The sequence below is a fragment of the Cervus elaphus genome, chromosome 12, assembly GCF_910594005.1.
Source record: "Cervus elaphus chromosome 12, mCerEla1.1, whole genome shotgun sequence".
Classification (NCBI taxonomy): Eukaryota; Metazoa; Chordata; class Mammalia; order Artiodactyla; family Cervidae; genus Cervus; species Cervus elaphus.
In genome coordinates this window covers 25801028-25822363 of record NC_057826.1, presented here as the reverse complement: position 1 = coordinate 25822363, position 21336 = coordinate 25801028, and the positions used below count along the sequence as shown (strand labels likewise).

The following is a 21336-nucleotide window of genomic DNA, read 5'->3' as shown; positions in this document are numbered from 1 at the left end:
GGTGGCAAAGAATTGGACACAACTGAAGTGACTCAGCATGCACGCATGCATGCAACCCAAGACTGGAGAAGAATGAGAGGTTACAAAGTGGTCTTCAATTTTATCAGTGAAGTTTTATTTTCTTAAAAGAACAACTAAAGCAAATTTGGAGGGAAATGTCAAATTTAAGTACGCAATGTAGGTACCTGGTGTATTAGTCTCTATACTTTTCCATAGGGCTTCCCAGGTGGCACTGGTTTCCCACGTAGTTCAGCAGGTAAGGAACCTGCCCGCAATGCGGGAGACCTGGGTTCGATCCCTGGGTTGGGATGATCCCCTGGAGAGGGAAAAGGCTACCCACTCCAGTATTCTGGCCTGGAGAACTCCATGAACTGTATAGTCCCTGGGGTCGCAAACAGTTCGACATTGCTGAGCAACTTTCACTTCACTTCACTCCCAGGTGGCGCTAGTGATAAAGAATCTGTCTCCACCTGTCAATGAAGGAGCTGTAATAGATGGGTTTGATACCTGGGTAGGGAAGAGCCCCTGGAGTAGGAAATGGCATGCTACTCCAGTATCCATGCTGGGAGAATCCCATGGACAGAAGAGCATGGCGGGCTACAGTCCATGGGATCGCAAAGAGTCATACACTACTGAGCAACTAACATACACACAGTCCCAAAGAAAACATACTTTTTTTTTTTAAAACATGCTATTTTTAAACTTGTTACAAACTCAAGCATTTTGTTTTTTATAATTGATTTAAAATAAAGTTCATAGTTCAATGAGGACATGCTAATAAGACAATTTTATTAATATAAACTTCATAATGTACCAATATTTAAATATATATTTTATGGTGTTAAAATTTGTTAAAAATGGTAAAATAAGTTTTTATATTCCTAGAGGGATTTATGAGCATTTATGCACTTGAAAGGAGTTAGAGATTGTAGAACAATGTCCTTCTTCATTGTATCAGTTACTTTTTTCCCCCATCTTCATAGACGTATAGTTGAAAATTAAAACAATGTTTTGATATTTATATACATTGGGAAATAATCTTTACAATCAAGCTAATTAACATATCCATCACCTAATACAGTTATCATTTTTTCTTTTTTTTTGTGATGAGAACATTTAAGATCTAAACTTTTGGCAGTTTCAAGTATACAATTCAGTATTGTTAACTATAGTCACATTGCTGAACATTAGATCTCCAGAACTTATTCATCTTGCATAACTAATGTACCCTTTGACCAACATCTCCTCATTTCCCTCTTCCCACCACCTCAGGAAATCACCATTCCACTCTCTGCTTCTATAAGTTTGTTTTAGATTTTACATATAAGTGAGATCATGTAGTATTAGTCTTTGTTCGGCTTATTTCACTAAGTATAATGTCCTGCAGGTTCATCTATGTTGTTGAAGATGGCAGGATTTCCTTTTTTTTAAAGGCTGAAGAATATTCGTTTTAAAGAATACATATATCACATTTTCTTTATCCATTCATCTGTTGACTTATCTACTTTTAATGTAATACATTTCCTTTCCTAGGGAAGAAACTAGGCTAATTATTCTCATTTAAAGACAATAGCGGATGGAAATAAACCAATCCCCTAAGCCCCCATCCTTACCCCACAGCTCAGACTTCACCTCCTAGGAGTTACAAGCTAAAGAATAGATGGATCTGTCTAATGGTCTTAAAAATATCATCTGACCCAAGAGGGTATTTAATTTCCAGAAACAGTCTCATCAGGGTCCAGCCCTAATAAAACAAGACTGTATATCAAGGGGGTAATATGGGACAACAGAAAGGTAATGAGTCAGACTCCTCAGTTCTGCCCTTAAATCACTGTGGCCTCTTTCCAGTGTTCAGTTTGCTAATCTGCAAAATGATAGGGTTGGATCAAATTAACTCAGAGGCCCTTTATAGTCTATTTTGTATATTGTTTTGGGATTGTGGGTCTTGGTGAAATATCAGAATCACCAAAAAGGCAAAAATAAGGTAAAATTCACTTTGAGGTTCCATTAGATTCAGAAGTTTCACTGCTGCTTGTTCTAGAGTTAAGTCAGGAACTAGAAGTGAGATCTTTGACTCATGTCTTGCATCATGCATTGGAAAGGTGCTCCACAGGCAAGGGGGCAAACAGAACCGAATTTTCCTTTCTGCTAGCTCTTGCTTATGCAAGAGGCTGTTTTACCTCTTCCTCCTGAGGATGGAAAAAATTAAATAAATGCCAGAGTACAACTCACCCCTGAGCTATTTTTCCGAGATGTGTAAGCTGATAAATTTTTTTTTACTTCCAACGGCTTACCCTTGTGGGGCCCTTTGCTTTGGGCAGTAGCCAGCTTCCCTGGATTTGAGTGGCTTAAAAACTGGACAGGGCTTGACATGCTGGAGATAAAAGAAGCATGAACCAGATCTACTAATGGTGAACCAAGGTGCTTCCAAGAAGAGTTTTCATAGAGTGGTCAGGAAAAGATGCTGAGGTCTGGCCAGCGTCCACAACAATGTCTCTGCAAAGGTTCCACGTCAGATCCTTACAGTTTAGCCAGAAAACAGAAGAAGCTGCCCACTGAACCTGTAGCTTGGAGATAAGACATATCTAGTTTCTAACGGCAGTATCAAAACAGTGCTTAAATTATAACTGGTTGAAAATAACCTGCTGATATACACATATGCAGTTATAATATCATATTTAAACACTACTTGAAAATCATATCTTTAGATAACTGACTTGCAAATTTCCTTCATTTTCAATTTCTGAATCTGTAGGAAATATAACTATATCCCTCAAGATTCAGTCAAAAGCTAACATCTAAAATGAGTTAATGTAACATGTGATAGCTCATAGTGCTTTCTCTCCCAGAGGAACATAAAATGTAACCTCACATTATGAATTTTATAAATTCAATTTCCTAAGAACTCAATACTGCCTTAAATCCATTTTCCCTACCCAGTTCAATTCATGTATTATCTTTCTTCTCAATAAGAGAAATAGAAGAAAGACATCTTCCAAATTATTATCCATATATTTTATTAAGCAATAAGATGGAGATTTCTTTTTTAAGATCAGAGAATGAACTCTAGTGGAGGAAATGTAGCATTTAGAAACTGTGCACTGGAAGGGCTGCATGCAAATAGGGTACGAGTTTCCTTTGCTGGTGGTATCGCCCAGAAAATGGAACAGTTCCAGAATGAGAGGAATGTTTATAAGAACAAAAAAAATCAGGAGGGTGTGAGCTGAAGAACATTGAGCTGAAAGTATAAAGCCCTGGTTTTCTTTACTAACCCTGGAAATCTATTTTGAAACTCCTCTATTAATCTATTCTAGATTTATTAATACTGAAGACAATTATTAAAGAACAAATATCTCTAATGAAACTTTAGTCTCTTCCTCATTTTAATTATTTGATACTTAAAATCATTACTATATCAATTCCTTTTCTAAGAACCAAAGAATAGACTTAAAGAACGCCTTCCTCAGTGATCAGTGCAAAGAAACAGAGGCAAACAATAGAACTGGAAAGTCTAGAGATTTCTTCAAGAAAATTAGAGATACCAAGGGAACATTTCATGCAAGATGGGCACAATAAAGGACAGAAATGGTATAGACCTAACAGAAGCAGAAGATATTAAGAAGAGGTGGCAAGAATACACAGAACTATACAAAAAAGACCTTCAAGACCCAGATAATCATGATGGTGTGATCATCAACCTACAGCCAGACATCCTGGCATGTGAAGTCAAGTGGGCCTTAGGAAGCATCACTACGAACAAAGCTAATGGAGGTGATGGAATTCCAGTAGAACTATTTCAAATCCCAAAAGATGATGCTGTGAAAGTGCTGCACTCAACATGCCAGCAAATTTGGAAAACTCAGCAGTGACCACAGAACTGGAAAAAGTCAGTTTTCATTCCAATCCCAAAGAAAGGCAATGCCAAAGGATGCTCAAACGACCACACAATTGCACTCATCTCACATACTAGCAAAGTAATGTTCAAAATTCTCCAAGCCAGGCTTCAACAATATGTGAACCATGAACTTCCAGATGTTCAAAATGGATTTAGAAAAGGCAGAGGAACCAGAGATCAAATTGCCAACATCTGTTGGATCATCAAAAAGCAAGAGAGTTCCAGAAAAACATCTACTTCTGCTTTATTGACTATGTCAAAGCCTTTGACTGTGTGGACCACAACAAACTCTGGAAAATTCTTCTATGGGAATACCAGACCACCTGACCTGCCTTTTGAGAAATCTGTATTCAGGTCAGGAAGCAACAGTTAGAACTGGACATGAAACAACAGACGAGTTCCAAATAGGGAAAGAAGTACATCAAGGCTATATATTGTCATGCTGCTTATTTAACTTATATGCAGAATACATCATGAGAAACGCTGGGCTGGAGGAAGCACAAGCTCGAATCAAGATTGCCGGGAGAAATATCAGTAACCTCAGATATGCAGATTGTTGGGGTCCTTTCATAAACTGGAACCTGGTGGTCCAGAGTCGATGATAAGAAAGTGAAAGAGAAAGAAGCTAATATTTCCTGGGTTATGCAGAGAACCAATAAAGCCCTAGGAGAGGGCTTGTACCCATGGAGGCACAGGGCACCCTCTCGAAGAGGTCTTGAAAGCCCGGGCAGGAGAGTGAGCTCGGCAGGTTTCCATGCTCCAGAGAATTAGCCGGAGGGAGAGAGAGAGAAAGAAAGACATGGGGACCCAAGTCTCTGGTGGAGCAAGGGTGTTTTAATGATCTTTCTGTAAGTATATATAGGCTGTTGTACAAGGAAGTTCTTTCAACAATGATAAAGATAAGAAAGCCAAATGTACAGCAACCGTTATCAAGGGAACAAGGAATTAACATAAGGTCATAAGGTCAGAAAATCCATATTTCAAGAAAGAGGGTCGTGACTAAGCAGTTTTGTCATAAGGAGAATGTTTACTGAAGGAAATCCATGCATGTGTCTCATCCTATGACCTCAGTCCTGGGAGCAGCGTGCCGTTCCACTTGTTCCTGTTACCAGGAACTGATAAGGAACAGAGGATTTATGAGAGACAGAAAACAGCACACAGGAATCCTCTTGTGAAACGTTGTCTGACAGCAGATGACACCACCCTCATGGCAGAAAGTGAAGAAGAACTAAAGAGCCTCTTGATGAAAGTGAAAGAGGAGAGTGAAAAAGTTGGCTTAAAGCTCAACATTCAGAAAACCCAGATCATGGCATCCAGTCACATCATTTCATGGCAAATACCTGGGGAAACAGTGACAGACTTTATTTTTCTGGGCTCCAAAATCATCGCAAACGGTGACTGCAGCCATGAAATTAAAAGATGCTTGCTCCTTGGAAGAAAAATTATGACCAACCTAGACAGCATATTAAAAAGCAGAGACATTACTTTGCCAACAAAGGTCCATCTAGTCAAAGCTATGGTTTTTCCAGCAGTCATGTATGGATGTGAGAGTTGGACTATAAAGAAAGTTGAGCACCAAAGAATTGATGCTTTTGAACTGTGGTGTTGGAGAAGACTCTTGAGAGTCTCTTGGACTGCAAGGAGATCCAACCAGTCCATCCTAAAGGAAATGAGTTCTGAATATTCATTGGAAGGACTGATGTTGAAGCTGAAACTCCAATACTTTGGCCACCTGATGCAAAGAACTGACTCATTGGAAAAGACCCTGATGCTGGGAAAGATTGAAGGCGGGAGGAGAAGGAGACGACAGAGGATGAGATGGCTGGATGGTATCAGTGACTCAATGGACGTGAGTTTGAGTAAACCCTAAGAGTTGTGATGGACAGGGAGGCCTGGCGTGCTGCAGTCCATGGTATTGCAAAGAGTTGGACACAACTGAGCGACTGAACTGAACTGAACTGACTTAAGTTTTGGTGAACTGAAAAGGAAGAATAAACTGCTCCTCAGTCCTGGAACAAGGATCATACTGGAGACAAAGATCTTCTTAAGAATCTATCCTCTGCTTTTATTTTTATTTACCATTTTATGAATTTTATGCTCTATTAAAAACAACTTACGTGTTTCATTTATATTGCTTCTAAGAAACAAGCTACTATGTGAGCCAAAATATATTCCCAGAAGCATGAACTGATCTTATAGTATCTCAAGTACCATCTCCTTCCTTGATTCATGCAAGGTGAGGATAATCTCTCTTCCTAATTCTTAAGAGTATATGATCTATATGTTTCCTTTGATTGTTATCTCATTCAGTATTGTATGAGGTAAAAATCTGATCTCTCCTACTATATTAAAGATACATTAAGAGCAGAATCTATTTCTGGTTTATCTCTATCATTCCATACTAGGCCCCCAAAAATACAGATTGAACAACTAAAGAACCCAACAGGGAAAAAAAAAAAAAACACCACTCTTAAATACAAAGTTAACTCATATAAGTGATGATACTGTTCTTCCAAATTTACCTTACAAAAATATAATAAAAATACAATAGAAGTCTGAAGTGAAAAATAAAATACAGCCATATGACACAATTATTCTATGATTTTAGGTCTGTACATAACTACTGAATTCTTTTACAACATTCATAAGATTTATCAATACTCACATTAGAAAAATACAGTAGGCTATGCTTCATTTAGTGGAAAGTAAAAACCATAAATGTTTACCATATCAGGCACAAGAGAAAATCCCAACTCCAAGTTGAGTTTCCAGAAGAAATCTGAATTGTTCAATATGAGGGGCTGCCCTGCACTATTTGCCAAAAGAATGTTTGTACATCAAAGGAGCTGTTGCTAGGTCAACGCATCACAGAGGTCAAGGGAATAGTAAAGGGACCTCCTAAAGTGATAAAGTAAGGCCTCTGAGTCTTTATTTCCCTTATTAATGAAGTGAAAAACATAAAGTGGCTTCATCAAGCATGAGAGAACTTAACAAACTCTTAGGAAAGTGATTCCACCAAAAGTAAACATTCCAGCAAAGGGGAAATTCATATTTTGGGTCTTTATTTTGTGAAATTCTTGGAATAGGTCAAACACCTATACCTCATCAAGAAAGAAGTACTTTGAAAGGAGGAGAAAAATGATGATTCCATCTACTATGGAACGTAGTAAAAGCAAAATATGATTTGTTTGAAAAACTGGTATTCTAAGAAAGCATATCCCTATTACGTATTCTTGATACTAGAATCACTACAATTATTCTTCAAATGTCATCTAATCTAGTGGTTCTCAGTCCTGTCCACCCATTAAAATCTCAAAGACAACTTCAAAAAATACTGATACTCTGACACTACCCCAAGTTCTGACTTAATTGGTTTACAGTGGGGTCTAAGCATAAATATTTTAAAAAATCTACACAGGTAATCCTAGTGTGAATAAAAATGAGGAGATGGACAGGGAGGCCTGGCGTGCTGCAGTTCACGGGGTTGCAAAGAGTCGGACACGACTGAGCCACTGAACTGAACTGAACTGAGGGCTAAAATAGGTAGTATTAATAAGTATGAGTAATAGTTAATAACTAAACCAGGAAAATTAGAAATATCCTTTTTTTCCTCTAAAACTAGATTTTAAAAATTACATCATGAAGCAGCAGAAACAACCATGAACAAGACAGGAAATTTCTAATAAAGCTGAAATTCTGGTGGAAAAAAAAAAGATAGCAAACAACTAAATAAATAAATGAAATCATTTTAGATAGTGATAAATGCTGTGAATAAAATAGGCTATCGTGATAGTAACAAGTAGCTAAGTGAAGGGTCATTTTTGATAACGTAATCAAAGACAGTCTGCTTTGAATATATTAATATAAATCATATTACACATTTTACTGGATAATCTGCCTTGATGATTTAATAATTTGTGAAAGCTATCTTACACAGCATCTATAGATGTATACCTATTGTTTAACAACTTCATCCATCCTGATGAGATTTGCTTTTTGCTATTGAAATTGATGCTGTGAGGAACACTCTTACACATATATCTTTGTGTATACATGTACTTATTACTCTAGGATAAATTTCTAGAAGTGGACTTACAAGATCAAAGAAAGCAAACATTAAAGTTTTGATAGATATTCTCAAATAACCCTCAGTATTTTGTAAAAATGAAACTTCTGCAGAAAGGACACACATTTTTTCAAGCAACTGCCATTAACAGCATTTGAATAAAAATATTTTATCTTTTTATTCTCTGTGAAATGATCCATTCTCAGTCTTTATCTCATTTGACCAACCTGCAATATATTTGGAAGAATTAGTTACCTCTTTTCCTGTGAAACACTTTCTTGTCTTCTAAGGCTGCATGCTCTCAAAGTTTTTCTCATAACACGCTGGACTCTTTTCAGTATTACTTTCTGGTTTTTCCTCATATCTCCTTGAATTCTAAACACTGAAGTGTCCTAGGTATCAGCCTTCAGTCATCTCTCTACCTACACTCATTCATGTATTGGGCACACTTCCAATTTCATGGATTTAAATATCGCAGATCTCATTTATATAAATATCAGACATTTAAGATGCATCTAAAAACTTATTTTAGCTCAGTAATGGAACTTCACCTTTTCAGTTGCTCAAACCAAATCCTTGCTTTTTTCTCTTATACTCTAACTCCCTCTCTTCATTCAGGTTTCCGCACCTCAGGTTCCCCAGAGGGAATTTCCTCTTAACACATTTCTAAAACAACACTCTCCTGCCTCCCACCACCATTCCCTATCCTCTTAGCTTGCCTATCCGTAAAACATGGTATGTCTCAATACCTAGAATTAGAGTACATATTTCTTTAACTGACCACTGACTCCCAGAATATTAGCTGGGAAGTGGGGATGGAGGGGGGGGATTAATTGGTTCACCGTGGTATCCCTAGCATCTAGAGCAGTGTGTCTTTGTTGTTGACACAGTAGCCACTCAATAATTATTTGCTCAGTGAATGAATTGTACAGGTCACACAGAGATATCATAGTTGAAAACCAGGCTGTTAAAGTGGCAAAGGCAACATATTTTCAACAATCAGGTTTGGTCCCTATTCCAGCAACAGCTATGCAGTTTTGAAAAAGTTATCCTTCAAAGTCTATTCCTCAATCTGCAATTTGGGGTTTATGTCATCTTTCTCAGCAAACCAGACAGTTGCAGTCAATATCTATTTGGCATTATAAACACAAAACTTTCACTACCTGTAATTTACAGGGAACATATTTTTCTCTTAATCTCTTGTTCACATGGAACATAAACGTAACGGTACGCCTTCAGAGGTCCTGACATTTTTTAGGTTATTATATAGTTGGCCCTCTAGTATCTTTGGGTTCCACTTGCTCAGTCAGTCAATCCTGGTCAAAAATTTTAAAAGTTCCATAAAGTTCCCAAAAGCAAAATCTGAATTTGCAGCATACCAGCACCTATTTATATAGCATTTACACGGTATCAGTAATCTACAGATGATGTAATTTGGCCAGGAGTATATGCTTAGGTTGTACATAAATACTACTCTGTTATTTTATAACGGACTTCAGCATTTGCGGACTTTAGTGTGTGGGACAATTCTGGAACCAATCAGAAATTTGCAGGACTCGTCCTTATAAACATCCCAGTTGCCTTCCAAGAGGGAGGAGTGTCCGCCCTTGAGGTCACAAGGCCATCCAGTTTTGCAAGGCCCATGTCCGTTCTCCAACCCCAGATCTGTGGGGGGGCATCTGATAAAACCTAGACTTGCAAAGCTGACCACCCTCCCTGCAATGGCTGTCCTGGGGGGTTACCCGGACCCTGAGGGAGCCAACACGGCGCTCCAGCTACGCGGGTCTGAAACCGTGGGCTAGGCTTCAACCTTGGCCAAGCATCAGATTCGCCTGAGAAGACTTGAAAGGCAGTCAGGAGCGCCACCCAGACACTCCAATTCAGTATCAGGGTAGGGACCGCGACCCCAGTCTGATCACGCCGGGGTGGGGGTGGGGGGGAAATGCCGGGGGGTGCGAGAACGCCGGACGCCGCCCCACACTCCGCAGGTCTACCCGCTGCGAGCCAGACCGGCGCCTCCAAGCTCCCTACGCGGGAACCGGGTCAGAACCCTCCAGCAGAGGTTCCACGCCCTCAGCCGGCGCTTCCCTCCCGCGCCCGCCAAACTGGTCTCCCGCTAGCCAGGGCCTCGACTCCGCCCCCTGCCCCGCCACCTACGGTCTGGATTCTAGGCTGATTCCCAATTCAGCTGGATCCCCGCCCACACGATGGCGCATTCTGGAAAAAAAAAAAACAAACACCTTCCAGCAGCCAATCATGTCCTCCATCCAGTCTACACAGCGTTCCCTCATATTCCCGCGGCACTTCAGACCCGCTACTCCTCAGCTCTAAGCTGCCTAAGGGGCCTCTGTCCGTCTGGACTGCGCACGCGCGTCCTCATCCGTTGGGGGTGGGTGGAGGGGCGCAGGCGCAGTAGAAGGGTCGGCCTGGGCGGTCGCTAAGCACGTGTGTTGGGCTGTCCCGCGCTGCAGTGGAGAGAGTCGAACCTCGATTTTGTTGGTGTCCATTGTGGGCGGCGGACTTTTAAAGGTCATGGCGCCGGCGGAAATCCTGAACGGGAAGGTGGTCTCCGCGTAAGCACCTGTCATTGTTGTTAGGACGTGTTGGGTTGCAGGCGAGGACTGTGAGCGGGGTGTGCAAGTTCATAGGACTTTTTTTTTTTTTGCGGGAGGGAGACTTGTAGCGCAAGAGTCAGGCCAGCGGAGTGGGTAGCGAGGACGTTGTCTTGAACCCCTCAAACCTGAAGACTGGGTCTCTGCAACCAAAAAAAGGCGCCCCGGACATGATCTGCGTTTGTAGATTGGGTACCTGCTGGCCGTGCCTGCTGGCTCCTATGCTTCTGGGACAAGTTCTCTTCCTCAGCCCGGGAATTATTCTCCCAGAAGTGCAGCTGCCAGAGGAGTAGTTTAGGTTGCCTGCAGCATCCCACTCAGAAATCCAGTTACTTCCCTTCCCCGGTAATTTGGAGGGGAGGAGACTGAGATTAATGAGGTAGCAAGACTTTACAAGTTTACCAGGCTGATTAGTGTCAGAGGGTCTCCATCCAGGATCATAGCTTTTTCCTACTACACCAGAGTCATCATTTGCTAAGTAAAATCTAATAAACATTTCTCTTCCCCTCAATTTCATGCTCCTCTAACAGCTATCTCCTGTGTCCTGACCCTAGAGTTACTTTCTGCTTTGGCTCTTGAGTCCTGACGATATTTTACATTCCTTTTGACCTCTGCCATTTCTACTCTGTGGGGAAATCTGGATGCTTAATTAGTGGATATGATTGCCAGCCTTAATTCCCTAGGAGTAACACCTGGCAGCTTTTTGTTTTGAGAGTTGACCTGAGTGGAGTGAGGGGGAGAGATGAAAGTAGAAGAGGGAAGGATACATTTTGTGTGATACACCTGCAGGTTTTTCTTGGGACCTTGAACTTCACCAGTTATTTAGTAACAGCTGCAGCTGGCAGCAATAATTGCCCCATGAAGCCCTAATTTTGTGTGTACAGGTTTTTGAGCAAATTATACAATCACTGATGGTGAAACCCACCTTTGGCCATAATGATTGTTTCCTGGAAGATAGAGCTGAACAAAGAAGGTGAGATGTAATTTAGATGATGGTGAGTCTTTCACAGTGATGAGGAGGAACCCCGAACTTCTGGATTAGATATCACAATACTTAACATTTGAGCTCTTTTCTGCATTGCTTCTAAATTGCATTGCTTGTGCTTGATCTTTTTTGTTTGGTTGCTTATATTCAAACCCACTCCCTTAATCAGAGGCTTTTCTTGATAAAATCTTCATTTTAGAGAGACTGAAGAGAGAATTTAGGCAGGCTACTGAGAATAGGTACTCACTGGATATGTTTTGGTTTGAGTAGAGAGCAAATTAATTATGTTTGTAAGCTCCATAAGGGAAGATATGTGCATCGTCTTATTTCTGTCTATATCCAAAACACCTGGAAACCTTCTTTCACTCCTTACTAGTTTTTTAGCATTAAGCGAATTGACTAACCTCTCTGTGCCAAAACTTTCTCAAATGTAAAATAAAGATAATATCTAGGCTGTTGAATTATTAAGAGAATTGAATGAGTTTCTAACTGAAGAGAATTTAGAACTGTTCCTGGTACAGAGTAAGAGTTCAATACATGTTAGCTGTTAACAATCGGTAATTAGTTAATGTATACAGAAGTGATTGATTCATTATCTTTTTGACAGTGGTAGTTGCCTTGAGACCTATTTCAGTGGTTCTCAACATAAACTGCACAGTAAAATCACTTGGGGAGCTTTTTGTTTTTGTTATTTCTTTTAATTTACATAAGAACATGTACAAAAAAGTGCACCTGTCATAGGTATATAGCTCATTGAGTTTTTCACTGCTAAACTTCAGTAGCACTCAGCGAGAAATAACATTGTTGGCACTCCAGAAACTCCTCTCTCCCTCCCATCTCATCAACACCCTCCAATAAAGGTAATCGCTGTCTGACTTCCAACACTGCAGGTTAGTGTTGCTTGTTTTTGATCTTTATATAAATGACATCATGTAGTATAAAGTCTTCTGGTTTCTTTCAGTCAACCTTGTATTTCTGAAATTATTTCGTTACCTGTAGCTGTAGTTCATTAACTCTCATAGCTGTTTTGTATTCTATGTAAATATGCCACTATTTACTTATTTGCATACATTTTGGTTTCTCGTTTTGGTTGATTATGAATACTGAATATGAGCATTCTTTTACATGTCTTTTGGTGGAACATATATACATTTCTGTTGGTTAGATCCCTAAGAGTAGAATTGCGGAGTAATAGGACACATATATGAACAGTTTTAGTAGAAATTGTCAATCTTTTCCAAGATAGTTTTGTGCACATGCAGGTATGTGAGTGGGTTCAATCCCTGGGTCAGTAAGCTCCCCTGGAGGAGAAAATGGCAACCCACTCCAGTATTTTTGCCTGGGAAGTTCCATGGACAGAGGAGGTGGTGGGCTGCAATCTATGAGGTCACAAGAGTAGGACATGACTGAGCAACTGAGTACGTGCACATATGCATTCCATGCTTGGTACCGACACTAGACTGATTTAATTGTAGTTGCTAGCAATAAACCACTGGACTCAATATTTTAAAAATCTTTTAAAAGCTCATCCTGTGATTCTAATGCATCTTGAAAGTTGAAAACCACTTATCTAAACCCTTAACTCTTAAGTTGAGCTTCCCTGGTGGCTCAGATGGTAAAATCGTCTGCTTGCAATGTAGGAGACCCAGGTTCAATCCCTGGGTCGGGAAGATCTCCTGGAGAAGGAAATGGCAACCCACTCCAGTATTCTTGGCCTGGAGAATCCCATGGATGGAGGAACCTTGTAGGCTACAGTCCCTGGGGTCACAAAGAGTTGGACACGACGGAGTGACTTCGCTTTAACTCTTAAGTCCAAGTTTCATAGTTGAAGAGGAGTATGGCAGTGATCTGGAAATGACTGTTCCAGGTACTGGAAGGATTCCTTTCCCTCATCTGCTCAGAAGTCACATTGCTGACCTTTTACAATGCCCCATGGTTGAGCAATCTGATCGTTCTGACTAATACAATTCATAAACAAGCACTAAGACTAAGGACTCTGCTTACAGAGGATTTTTCTTTAATGCACTCATAAAATGGCTCTTTCAGATGCAGCCATGGCACCTTGACTTTCATGGAGAGCTTGAATCCAGGAGCAGGTAGAGCTCACAGTTCCTCAGAGAGGAGAAGCTGTAGAGGGGGGACAGCCTGCTTGGTTCATGCAGTAGTGCAGTCCCTCAGCTCCACAACCTCCCGCTGAGGTTGTAGCAGGCCTTGGACTCATGGCTATGGCCCAGGGGGGCGTCCTGAACAAGAAGGTGGTGGGTCTTAGAGCTTGAGCTGGTTGGGCTGCAGGGTGTCCCTACCTTTCCTCTTTTCCTGGGCCAGGGCCACTCTTCAGAGGAAAGGTAAGTGCAGCCAGGGTTCCTGGGGTCCAGGAGAAGGGTTCCTCATTCCCCAAATTTGCAGGTCAGATTTCTTGGTTGCCACCAACTGTTGAGTCTCTCTGAGGACAAACTTGCAAAACGTCAAGTTCCCTGGCAGATTCTGCCCTGATGTAGTGTTTGAATTATAACACTTTTCTTTCTTCTTTGAAGGGGGAGGAAGAATGGGGCAGACCAAGAATCCCATGGTGAGACATTCTCTAAAATAGAGTTCACACCCATCCTATCCTGCAGCTGAGGAAATAGTTGAGGCAAGAAAAGTGATGTGGTTTGGCCAAAGGTTGCTCGACTGGTTAATGGCGAGGCTGATTTAGAATCAGGGTCTTCACCCAGTACATGCTGTTTCTCACCGTCAAGTGCTTATTACTTTTCCTAAAAGGAATTTCATAAGCTTTTTTTTATTTCTTTTTTTTTTCTTCCTCTCATTGCCGTGCCTCCCATTCTGCTGAGAAGGCCATCCTAAACTTTTGTCTACTTTTACTTCTCCCTTTCTATCTTTCTGGTAGCCAGGACTGGGCAGAGTTCATCATTCCAGATGTCTTCTCTGCTTGTGGGAAACCTGGATCTGTTGGCGAGTTGTGTCTCTTTGGAAGGAACACTTCCATTTCTTCCTTAGGGGAGTTTCCAAGGTTGTAGCCTGGATTTGAACACTAGGGGAGATCTGAGGGTTAGGGACAAAGGTGTCTTTGGGGATATTTATTCATTCAATAAATATCTGTGTGCCTCCTATCTGCCAGACACTCTTCAAAGCCACAAGAATATAACAGTCATGAAGACAGCCCGCATCCCTATCCCGATAGAATTTGTGTCCTGATGGGGAGATGGAGATGGTAAAAGTCGTTAAAGCAGGGTGTGAGGTAGCAAGAAGTGCCAAAGAGAAAACCGGTGCAGGGAAGGGGATGGAGATTTCTGAGGCGTGGGGGTATGGGATTTGTAATTTTGAACATGAAAGTCTAAGAGGAACCTATGGGCAAAGGTTCGAATGAGGTGGGGCCATGAGCCTGCCAGTGTTACGGAGAAGAGGATTCTTCACCAGAAACACAGCCTGTGCCATGGGCCTTTGACCTCGCCAGTTATTATGAAATGACTGTCCTGGGGTCAGCCGTGATGGCCTCAGAGAAGCTGAAGGTGAGTGGGGAGGCTGAGTGAAAGCGCACTGACCTTGGTGGTGAGAGCGCCCCCTGGCTTTAGGGAGGAGCTCCTAAAGAAATGATACAGAGGGTGGAAAATGGTGTCAGACTACCCTGATAACAGCTGTTAGACCAGAGGTGAACCACCATTCGCTTTTCAAAGGGGGCTGATGGAGTGTTATACAATTTGTTTGACTTTTCCTTCTGCAGTTGAGCCTGTTACTTCCCTGGAAGGATTGATTAAGTCTCTTGATTAAGCCGCCTTTCTAGAAAGGCTGGTTGTGAAGAGACAGATGGTTTGCCGCTGGTCAGGCCATCAAGAGAAGGTGCTCTGAGTTGTGGGTGGAGCCGAGCCTGTTGATGTGTCGGTAACACAGATTCCTGTGGGAGGTATCCACAGAGCTGGTCACGGTGTGCTCCCTCCAGGATCACTGGGTGACTTAGTTTACCTACTGCCTTAGCATCCTCATCTATATGCGTGTGTGCCTAAGTCACTTCAGTTCTGACTCTTTGCGACCCTATGGACTGTAGCCCACCAGGCTCCTCTGTCCACGGGATTCTCCAGGCAAGAATACTGGAGTGGGTTGCCATGCCCTCCTCCAGGGGATCCTCCCAACCCAGGGATTGAACGTGCATCTCATGTCTCCTGCATTGGCAGGTGGGTTCTTTTCAAATGCCACTAATGCCACCTGGGAAGCCCCCTCATCTGTATGTTGGTCACCTAATTCATAGGATTGTTAAATGGGTCATTACTTGTAGAGCATTTAGAGCAGTCCTTGACACATAGTTAAGTTACAATAAATTGGTACTTAGTACATGTTGAATAAACAGATGGTGGTTTGTATTTATCCAAGCTGTATCTGTGGCCACTGCTTTATCATCTTGAGCCTTAAAATTAGAATGTATGCTAATATTCAAAGATAAAATGGAACCTTGATTATATGTTTAGCTACAGGGCTAGAAGAACTATTTTCTGTAAAAAGAGTTCACCACAGTGAAATTGATAAACTTTTCATTTTGTCCTGCAGATAAAGTACCCGTAGGCCTTTTTGTGCTTGAAAAGATTTACCTGTAATGAGTTCCAGAGTGTGGGCCTTTTGGAAGTTCCATGGAACCATGACTATCAACCTTAACCTTGCCTTGAGTCTGAGAGCCTGTGCAGGAGAGCAAGCAGGAGTTCCTGAAAGTGGGACCTTCCACTGGGTCTTCACTAGGCCACCCAGTCAGGCTGTTGGGTGTGTTGTAGGCGGACTGTGGCAGTCTGGACTGGCAGTCATTTATGTGGCCATGGCACCAGCCAAAATCTTGACTAGGGCTTATCATCCAAGAATACATGTCTGTCCTCACCCACCAGGAGGGTGGTGATAAGGCAGATTGGAATTTGGACAAGGGGCTTTGAGTAGAGGTACTAGTCCCTGTTTATATCCCCATTTGCATGAAGAAGCCTCTGGAAGAAGGGCTATCAGGCTGGCCTGGCACAGAGGAGGGTCCCTGGAGTGGAGGGAACAGGCTCCCTTCTCCAGCTGACTCCTGGAGAGGCTGGATAGGGTAAAGGTAACAGCCTTGTGTGGCTTTGGGCAAGTCAGTCAGCCTCACTTTCCACTTCTGCGTAGTGGGGGCGATGATGATGGTGTTTATCTCCTGAGGTTGCCGAGAGGATTAAACGAGTATGTGAGGTTCTCTGAAGAAGTCCTTTGTGCTTCTCTGGTTACAGCTGTACCCTCTGACATCTGATCCGCAGGGCAGAGGCCATCGCATCTCTGCTTTGTGCAGTGCCCTCGATGATTTCCCATAAGGTGGCTCCTGGCACCCTGTAAGCCTTTGACCTTGAGGGAGAGGGCAGCTAACCATGCCACAGTCAGGGTTTCTCCGCCACCCAGGTCACCACTCCCTCCATGTTGCAGTTTATGAAACTCCAGCCAGAAGTGACTTGTTTGACCAAGAGTTCTAAAGCTAGTGGCAGACCCTCATCAGTGTATTTTCCTTCCTCTCCAAGGACTTTTTATTTGCTTGTTAAAAGGAATTGCAATCTTTTACTGGCTAGATTTGGGTCTCCCTTTTAGGAGATGAATGAATCAAACAGTCACCTCAGAGAATCATTTTCAAAGTCACAGTCATTTTTGACAGTTTGAAGACAAGTCAAACCACCGTCCTTTGTTAGCTAAACTTTTTTTTTTCTCCCTTGCTGAAAAGTTCTTGCCTTCAAGCCTGGGCAGGAGAGGTACAACTTTGGGTTGCTGATGCTTGATGTGCCTCAGGAAACAGGGAGTGTTTTTGTTAAAGGTTTTGCCAAAGCCTTTCAAAACCAAAGCAGGGAAGGGGGCAGACTTCTGATTCACAGGGATTATAATTTTGAATATGGAAATTAACCTCAGATTCATTGTAAAAGGGACTTCTAGGCAAAGATTTGAAGGAGGTGGGGCCAGGATCCTGCCGGTGTTATGGAGAGGAGGGTTCACCGCCTTGCATGATTTAAGATAAATGATTTTTCCTTTGGGTGTCGACCCCTGCTTAGTAAGTTAAGAAGCCTTTTGGACCTAAGCCGTTCCTACCTAAGAATGTCCTTTCGTCTCTAAAAGCAGAAAGGCCAGGTCTCTGTGAGCCTTTTCTCAGCTAAGAGCTGTTGGCCTCTCCTCTTCTCCAGGTGGAGACCCCAGTATTTTCTACACTCTTTCCACATTCCCCTCAGATGCTGACCCAGAGGCCTGCTGAATGTCATCTGCTCTGACATTCAGATCTGTGGTTAGATAGTCCTGAAATAGTACTAATTCTGGGTGTTGGGCCCTTGCTTGCAGATCCTGAGACTTGTGGCCACTCCATCACGTCTCATAACTCTTGCTGCCGGCTGAGGATTACAGAATGATACCCTGGAGGCCAAATGTAGTTGTGTTTCGTTGGGCTTACAGATTTATTTTTAAAAATCAGATTACTTCCCAACACATTAGTGTGTAAATACACATAAGAATCTGGACACCTGACATTTTGAAAGGACATGTAAAGTCCAGCATCACCAGTTTGTTGGGTGGGTCTAAGAAGAAGCTGCCCCCACTCCTGTGTGAGGGCAGGGGAAAGGTGGGACTGTGTCTGGTGGTGTGCACCCTCTCTGACAGTGCTTCTCTGTGTGACCTTTCTCTAATGCTAATGTACTTTTAGTCTGCTTCTAAAATTCTGTCTTTTATGAAGCTCAGTTGTGTCCTCCTCTTTGCAACCCCATGGACTGCAGCCTGCCAGGCTCCTCTGTCCATGGAATTCTCCAGGCCAGACTACTGGAGTGGGTTGCCATGCCCTCCTTCAGGGGATCTTCCCAACCCAGGGAATGAACCCAGGTCTCCTGCATTGCAGGTGGATTCTTTACTGACTGAGCCACCAGGGAAGCCCTTTATGAAGCCTTTCTCCACCAATTCAGTCTAGTTTGCAGCTCCATTTGTTTCCTCTAGATCAGTGGTTCTTAAATGGTGGCAGTTTTATCCCTCCTTCCATGGCCACATTTGGACATGTCTGGAGACATTTTTGCTTGTCATATGGAGAGTGGCTGTGTCCTGGTGGCATCTAGAGGGAGAAGCAAGGGATGCTGCTGAGCATCCTGCAATGCATAGGATGTCCCCACAACATAGAATTATCCGGCCTAAATGTCAGTCATGTCACCCTGATCTGGAGACCTCAAAAGCATTTATTTTGTCATTCCGTATATGGATTAATGATGACCTTGATGCTCACTGAGAATTTGGAGGTTTATTAGAACTTTACACCAGTTAGCTGTTTGCATGTCGTAAGTATCAGGCAAGTCACCGTTCCCTTGGGTCTTTGAAAGAGTTTGAGAGAATTGGATGGAAGAATTTTACATCATAAATTTTCATTGGAGCATAAAATAGATTCATATTAAGTTTTCAAATATATGTTTGAGGTACCTGTCAAGTTTAGTAAATATTTGCGTAAAATTATAATCATTGTAAATATTTTGTTCTTAAACATAATAAAAGAGTACTGGTGTTCGTTGATAAAATGTAGTGCTTGATATTATTTATCACTATAAATGATGTATCAACAAGAAGGTAATTTTTTTTACACTTATTTTATTGAAGTATAGTTGATTTACAGTGTTATGTTAGTTTCTGCTGTATAGCAAAGTGATTCAGTTATGTATGTGTATATATATATATATACATACACATACTCATCCTTCTTCATATTCTTTCCCATAATGGTTTATCGCAGGGTACTGATTATAGTTCCCTGTGCTGTACAGTAGGATCTTGTTTATCCATTCTATATATATAATAGTTTGCATCTGCTACTCCCAAACTCCCAGTCCATCCCTGCCCCACCTGCCCTGCCTTGGCACCCACAAGTCTCTTCTCTATGTCTGTGAGTGTGTTTCTGTTTTGTAGATAAGTTCATTTGTATCATGTTTTAGATGCCACATATAAGTGATATCATGACATTTGTCTTTCTCTTTCTGATTTAGTATAATCTCTAGGTCCATCCATGTTGTTGCAAACGGCGTTATTTCATTCTTTTTTACGGCTGGGCAGTATTCCATTGTGTGTATGTATCACATCTTCTTTATCTCTACACTTGCTGATGGGCATTTAGGCTGTTTTCATATCTTGGCTAGTGTGAATAGTGTTGCTATGAACAATGAAAGTGTAGTTGCTCAGTTGTGTCTGACTCTTTGCGACCCCATGGACTGTAGCCCACCAAGCTCCTCTGTCTGTGGGATTCTCCAGGCAAGAACACTGGGTGGGGTGGGGGGGGTGGGGCGGGGTTGCCATTCCCCTCTCCAGGGGATCTTCCTGACCCAGGGATCAAACCTGGGTTTCTCACATTGCAGGCAGATTCTGGGTGCATGTATATCTTTTTAAATTATAGTTTCTTCTGGATATCTTCCTGGAGAAGGAAATGGCAACCCACTCCAGTATTCTTGTCTAGAGAATCCCCAGGGACAGAGGAGCATGGTGGGCTACCATCCATGGGGTCGCAGAGTCGGACACGACTGAGCGACTAACACACACATTGGATATCTACCCAGGAATGGGATTGCTTCATCACATGGCAACTCTATTTTTAGTTTTTAGAGGAACCTCCACCCTGTTTTCCATAGTGGCTGCACCAGTTTATTACATTCCCACCAACAATGGAGGAGGGTTCCCTTTTCTCCACACCCTTTCCAGCATTTATTATACTTTTTGATGATGGCCCTTCTGACTAGCATGATGTGATATCTCAGTGTAGTTTTGATTTTCGTCTCTGTAATTAGCAACGTTGAGCATCTTTTCATGTGCCTATTGATCATCTGTGTGTCTTCTTTACAGAAATGTCTAGGTCTTCTTCCCCTTTTTTAATTGCATTGTTTTTTGTTGTTGTTACTGAGTTGTATGAGTTGTTTGTATATTTTGGAAGTTAGGCCCTTGTCAGTCACATCGTTTGCAAATATGTTCTTTAACAAGGAAAATATTTAATTTAATTCAATTAAACTAACTTGGAATTTGAAGTGTATTCCTTTCTTGGAACACTAGGTGGCCTCAATTGTTTTTACAAGGAACTACATGTTAAGTTTTTCCAAAAAATTTGAAGACTTTTTTTAGCAATATGAGAGCTCCAGAGAAAAATAAAACCACAAATGAACAAAATGAAAATAAAGCAAATAAAATCAGACATTTGTGTTTTAATGCACAAGAGTAATTTACACACAAGAGAATTGTGTGTCCTTGTTTAGAATAGCCCTGCATGTTGATGAATGTTCTTGCTTTTTCTCTGATCAGCTACTGAAGGCCTATTCTATGGACCTTTTAAGGATTACTTGTAGATTCCTCTAAGCCTGTATTACATTTCAGTGTTTGTTCACTAGGCAGCTTTTTTTTCCATCATGTAGATTTCTTAGCCATGTAGCTAAATGGCCTTTTCTGCCTCCTTTTCCTACCTATAGCTTCTGTTGAAATGTCTTTGTTAGGGTTATATTTTGGCAGTACTTTTTTTCCTCAGGCATAAAGTGTCCAAAATTTAAAAATGGGCCCTCCTGTGAGACAGAATGAGTTGGAGTTTGTAATGGATTTTTTCAAGAGTAATTGTACAAGACTTGAGGCAAGAGATCTAGATGACTGTTTAGGGATGTTAGACTCTGCCTAGGACTGTTCAAGGGTAATAGGATTCTGTAGGGATGTACACCTTTGACTTTTATTAACTAGGCTCTTTGACACCTGGATGTGGGAGAAGTCAACTTGGAAAAAAACTGATAAGTCATGCAGATCCATAGAGATTCAAACAGAT

At 41.7% G+C, this 21336-nt stretch overlaps 2 protein-coding genes across 3 annotated transcripts in view; one reads left to right on the top strand and one right to left on the bottom strand.

Annotated features, from left to right (window-relative positions):
• Positions 1-10313, bottom strand: part of LOC122704764 (coiled-coil domain-containing protein 170-like) — a 39873-nt gene extending 29560 nt beyond the window's left edge. The window contains exon 1 of the mRNA XM_043919736.1: positions 10202-10313. Coding sequence (XP_043775671.1) covers positions 10202-10252 — 51 coding nt within the window. The 5' untranslated portion in view covers positions 10253-10313. The remainder of the gene's footprint in view (positions 1-10201) is intronic.
• Positions 10314-10358: 45 nt separating this feature from the next.
• Positions 10359-21336, top strand: part of MTHFD1 (methylenetetrahydrofolate dehydrogenase, cyclohydrolase and formyltetrahydrofolate synthetase 1) — a 59917-nt gene continuing 48939 nt past the window's right edge. The window contains exon 1 of one of the 2 annotated variants that reach the window (XM_043919728.1): positions 10359-10534. In XM_043919728.1, the coding sequence (XP_043775663.1) occupies positions 10494-10534 (41 nt within the window). In that variant the 5' untranslated portion in view covers positions 10359-10493. Of the gene's footprint in view, positions 10535-19058; positions 19063-21336 lie in introns of those variants that run through there. The other variant, XM_043919729.1, reaches the window with a different exon arrangement.